Genomic DNA, 6,124 nt, shown 5'->3' on the forward strand with positions numbered 1-6,124 from the left:
TTAGAATTTGTGCAGTTTATTCTTTCGTAATTTGCTATTGCATGGACTTTTCTTGACACCTACACCATAATTAAAGCTTCCATTACTTGAACAAAATCAGGGCTAGCGTGAATTGAAACAACAAATATTGTGTACGTCTTCATAATTCAGCCAAAGAATGCATAATATAATGACTCTATAGAGGATGCAAGTACTTGACAAGTGGATCCTCCAAAGATTTCCTCTTTTCTTGCTGCTGAATCATTGGTGGATTTTCACTCATCTAATTTTCGTGATCCAAATTATCCGTCCACGTGTAGTTAAGATGCTTATTCAAATTTGGATGGTAGTTTGTGTGAAAACACTACAAAAAAAATGGGCTCCACTGACCAAAGGTTTAGCGACCAGTAAAACATGGTTGTAATAAAACACGTTCAGTGACCAAGTAATGGTGGGTATGGGTTTTGGTCTAGTAAAATTGGACAAATTTTGTTATGTTCCAATTCGACCAAATTATGGTAGCTGTTTCAGAGAATTAGGGACCATACATTTGATTGGTTGGTAAAGGTAGTGCAAAAAAAGAACAAAAAAATTTCCACGAATGACACCCACTCTAGTGACCACTGAATGGTTCCAGATCTTAGCCTTCTGCAACCATCGATGTCATGGTCGCTAAAAGATTTGGCACAATTTTATCCCTCTTTTTTTCATTTGGTCTTTGCATGTTTTAGCGACCAAAGGTAATGGTTGCTGACATTATACCACAAAAGTGACCACTGAATGGTCCCAGATCCTAGCCTTCTGCAACCATCCATGTCATGGTTGTTAAAAGATTTGACGCAATTTTATCCTACTTTTTTTTCAATTGGTCTTTGCATGCTTTAATGACCAAAGACAATGGTCACTGACACTACATCACAAAAGCGACCAATGAATGGTCCCAGATCCTAACCTTCTGCAACCATCGATGTCATGGTCACTAAAAGATTTGGCGCAATTTTATCCTGCTTTTTTTTTTTTTTTTCATTTGGTCTTTGCATGTTTTAGTGACCAAAGACAATGGTTGCTAACATTACACCACAAAAGCAACCACTGAATGGTCCCAGATCCTAGCCTTTTGAAACGTGGCCTATAAATACAAGGTTCCTCTTTCAGTTTTGTTTAAGGATTATTGCCGTGTCTGTAATTTCTCTCCATATTGTCAATTTATAATACATCGTTCCTCTTCGATAAATTCTCTTTGTTTATTTTTTTACTTTTAATCTCGTTTCTTGTTATGTCCTTCTGTGGATTGGTTAAGGTTTTTTCAAAGATGACTACCATGAGGTATGACATTCCGCTACTCGATCGCAATACAAGATTTTCTTTGTGACAAGTAAAGATGAGGCCTATTATGGCACAGTTTGATTTGGATGATGTGTTGGTCCAAACGGAGTATAAACAACGAAGGGATCGGAAGGCTTTATCATTGATTCATCTTTATCTATCCAATGATATTCTGCAAGATGTCTGAAGGAGAAAATAGCAGCTTTTGAAATTGGAGCAGTTATGTGTGATCAAAAGTCTTATCAGTAAACTGGCTCTAAAGCAAAAGCTGTATTCCCATCGCGTGGCGGAAGGAGAGCCGTTGAAAGACCATATTGTCGCGTTCAAGGAAATTGTTGCAGATTTGGAAATGTTGAAGGTTAAGTACGATGAAGAGGATCTTGCCTTGATCCTTTATGTTCGCCGCCTGGCTCTTATGCCACATTTTGGGACACCATTTTGTATAGTCAAGATACTTTGACTATAGATGACGTCTATGATGGTTTGTACTCAAAGGAGAAGTTGAAGCATTAGGTTGGAGCTACATCGAGGGATGATGAAGCTCTTTTATCACATGATGATCGATGGAGGGACAGATCGAAGAATAACAGCAATTTGTTTTGCTTCTACTGCAGACGTAAGGAACATATTCGGAAGGATTGCGATAAGTTGCAGGCTAAAGGTTATTTAACTACAAATCATGGAGCGCAACCTTTGAATTCAGACGAAACTAATGTAGTTGAGGATTTTTCAGACGGTGGAGATGTGATGTTGATCGTGATATCTAACGTGGAATCTAGGCCTAACGAAGAGTGGTTTCTTGATTTTTATGTTCGTATTATATGTGTTCCAATCAAAATTTCCTTTAGACATATGAGGCTATTCAGCAAGGTGGAGTTGTAACGGGAAACAACTAGTCTTGCCGCATTGTTGGGATCAATCAAGTCAGATTTAGGCTGGGGGATGGGACAGTCAGAAGAATTGATCGTGTTCGATATGTTTCAGACCTAAAAAGGAATATCATCTTGTTTATTACTTTGGATGCAAAAGGGTATAAATTCTCTGGTGGATATTCAATTTGGTACAGTACCTCTTGTGACGGGCTCTGGGTCGGTTTAGAACATTGCTCGAGGGAGCGTAGGTGATTCCACTTTACCACCAATTTCAGTGCTTGCACTGTGTTTAGTTGCTAGGATTGGATCCATTGAGCGTAGTTTTGAGTGAACGTAGATTGAAAACTAGGAATTTAGATTTTTTGATCATGTAGGTGATGAAATTATTTATTATTTATTTATTTCCACTTCATTACATTACACTGTATATGTTTGAAGGTATATGTAATATCGATGTCGGAGCATTAAGTTAATAAGAAGGACACCTTATTTTGTGTTACTCATCTAAATTCCTTGTGTAAATATTTTTCTAATTTTTAATTATTTTGGATACAATATATTGCCTCCAAAATTATACTTTTTTAATTTCTTTTTTAGCCATCTCTATGCACTTAATATTAACGATTTACTTTCCTTTTTAAAATTTCAGCATTTAATTTTCACACAATAAGAAATAAAATCACATGGATAAACATTTTCGTGGCTTATTTGGAAAGTACAAGTGAAATAAAAAATTAGTCAATATGGGATTATCAATATTCCAATTTAGCTATGAAAATAAAGGAAAATAATCCATTAATATTAAGTGCATAGAGATGGCTAAAATAGGAACGGAAAAAAAAAGCATAATTTTGGAGGCAGTAGAGTGTATCCGAAACAAATTAAAATGAGAAAGATATTTACACAAGAAAATTAGAAGAGTAACACAAAAAAGGTGTCCTTTGTATTAACTTAATGCTCCGACATCGATATTACAAATACTTTATAAAAGATTTACAGTATAATATAATAAATAATTAATTTATTTTACACTACAATCATAAATTAGTTTTTAATTTATTTTCCCACAACAGTGCCATAGCTTTTTCGTCAACGTCTTTTTTGTTCTTCGACACAGAAAAGAATCTTCTTTTCCTCCGTGATTTCAGTTCACGATGAAATCCAATCTGCATTATGTTGAGAAAAATTTTCGTGTCACAGTTACGAGTAGCTTTCCAAAAGCTGTTTAGGTACCTCGCCTGCCATTTACTCAGGCTGTGTCCTTCCTTCTTTTTATAGATGCGAACGAGCTTCCATTATTCTATGGAATCCCCAATATTTCTATGATGCTATAAATCTTCACACCAAATTAGTGTAAGAATTTTGGATCATATAATAATCAAGAAAGACCATTCACTCGAAAACTAAATGCAATCATAATGAATTAATGATTGAATTTTAAATGTTAGAATTTTTTCCAATTCATTTATTTATAAAAAATAGTAGAATAGGCTTGTGATAAATACTATTTACACTACACCAAAAAAAAGGGCTACTGCAACGATCAAAAAACATTGCAAAAAGTCATTTGCAGCGTTTGAGCGTATGTTGTGAAGCTTGATGTTGCTATTGAGGTAAGACTTTTTGCAGCGTTTAAAAAACGTTGCAAAAGCCTAGTCTATTGCAACGTTTAGCAATATACTAGGAAAAGCCTATCTATTGCAACGTTTTCTAAACGTTGCAATAGACTAGGCTTTTGCAACGTGTAAAAGATGTTGCAATAATCTTTAAGCTGATTGGACCTTGTAAACCTTCAGCTGTTACCTGCCATTTAATCTTTTGAATTGGAGTTTGACCTCCTCAACTTGTCTCTTTATACACCTCATTTTTAATTCTTATAAACTGAGACGGAATTGTTATGTCCAGCTTCTTGGAGTTCCCTATACCAAAGGGCATAGCATTCATTGCGGAAGTTGGTCTCGGTGGTGAACTTCGCATGGTATATTATTGCTTTCTTTTACCTTTTTAACTTACCTAATGTCAAAGGCATATTTCTAGTGTGTTTTCTCTGCAGCTATTCAGCTAATTGTATTGGATGTATTTGCAGACACAGAGATTAGAAATTCAAAGCGCAGACGCTTTTTTACTTAATAAATCTAACCATCTCATCTTATGTTCACAAGAAAACTTTTTTAGTCAATTGGCTGGTTTTGATCTCACAAAATTTCCGAACCGCATGGGGAATTACATTCTAATTTTCATATGTTCTTTCTCAAAATTTGATATATTGAGAGATTAATTTTAGTTCAATACATGGTACTAAGAAGCATCAAAGAATCACTATCATATTCTCTCCTCCATTTTCTTTTAATAACTGTAGGTGCCACAATTGGAGAAAAGAATTAACCCACTGGCAAAGCTTGGATATAAAAAGTGCATCGTTCCCAAGTCAGCAGAGAAAATTTTGTCAGAAATTCATTCTGACGGAATGGAGATTTGGGGATGTAAAAATTTGAAGGAGATGATTCACACTGTATTCAGAAGAGGCTGATACATTTTACTTTTGAACCTATTTAAATCATGTATGATATTATTGCTGTAAATATAAATTCTTCCTATTTTTCCCTAAGACAGTAATTTTTCATGATCTGCCTTGAAAACATAAGGATTAATCTTTGCCCATAATCAATGACCTACCTTCTTCACTGTTCAGACAAAGCAGTGGGGTGGACCTTGCATATAATCTTCTAGGGCACCTTGTCAGCTCAGCCCCGACATTCCCAGCTAACCTCCGTTGGGATTCAGTTAGTCTGCAATGTAGAAGGTGATGATACTAATGATTAATAAGAATGAGCGATTTGTGTCAGAATTGACGTTTTTAAAACGAAAAAAACTTGTGTTTGCTAATTAATTCAGAAAATCATTATCAGTGGTGAAGAAAAAATCCTGTAATTACTTTAGGTTTAGATTTTTGATTCCACTTAATTTGAATTTATATATTTCTTTTTCCTTAGTTTCATTTTTTGAAGTTTGAATAATCCAACCCCGCAATTGTTAGTGCGAAATTAACATTTTGGTTTTTGTCATCTGATTTGTATAGTAAGTATCACCTCATTTGTTTAATTAGTTCATTATTCTTTTGATTTTTCAACTAATAATTAGTTAACTTAAATTAATCCTATGGGGTACCAGTTAACTGTATTATAGCTATCAATTAGTCAAGTCTCAAGCTGGACTCAAAAGGAGACAAAATACAAGTGGGATTTGATGGTGGCAAAATACCCCCTTTTTTTTGCTTATGGAAAGATCTGATGTGGGCATTAACTTGTGTTGTTCAAAAATCTGGTGGCCTACTAATATATTATACTATGTTATCCTTCTCGTCCAACTTTGTTTTGAAATACATAAGCATATATGTATGTATATAATTGCCTGTTTATTAATAATCTTCCTTCCAATTTGCATATACATGAATAATATTCAACGTGGAGTGGTAGATGGGATGAGAAAAGAGAAGGTCAGTTGAATAATCTGATGCAGGGGGATCCGAGTCAAGTGATGCTGATTTGTCAGATTGCACGATGATGGCGCTGAGATACCATGAGATGGCGGATCGGCGCAAAGATGGAAAGTAAATCACCATTATTTCCTTAATTGGGAGATTTTGACGCGTCTTTGGTAATTTGGTCATAACTTTGGCTACGGTTATCGGAATCGCTATTATGACCCCAATTCGGAAAGCTCTCTTCGGCGCACACGTCGTGGCCACCTAGCTTCACTCGGTGGATGTCAGTTTCAAGCCCAAAATCCACTGTTTTCCTTTCCAAAATTCAATTTTAAGTTATTTTTTACTATTTATGGTAATATTTAGTTTCCTTTTTTCTATATGTTAGAGAACTCGAATTAAGCCAAATTTTTGGCAACTTACTTCTTTTACTTAATATTTTATTTTGGTATAATTTCGGGAT

The 6,124-nt window shown here is 34.9% G+C and overlaps 1 protein-coding gene across 1 annotated transcript; it reads left to right on the top strand.

Annotated features, from left to right (window-relative positions):
• The first annotated feature begins 4,037 nt into the window (after positions 1–4,037).
• Positions 4,038–4,779, top strand: LOC111387853 (DNA repair protein RadA-like). Its single transcript, XM_023012448.1, has 2 exons — positions 4,038–4,155; positions 4,537–4,779. The coding sequence occupies exons 1-2, from the start codon at positions 4,075–4,077 to the stop codon at positions 4,705–4,707; spliced, it is 252 nt and encodes an 83-aa protein (XP_022868216.1). The 5' UTR covers positions 4,038–4,074; the 3' UTR covers positions 4,708–4,779.
• Positions 4,780–6,124: the final 1,345 nt, after the last annotated feature.

The sequence above is a fragment of the Olea europaea genome, unplaced genomic scaffold (genome assembly GCF_002742605.1).
Source record: "Olea europaea var. sylvestris unplaced genomic scaffold, O_europaea_v1 scaffold4289, whole genome shotgun sequence".
Classification (NCBI taxonomy): Eukaryota; Viridiplantae; Streptophyta; class Magnoliopsida; order Lamiales; family Oleaceae; genus Olea; species Olea europaea.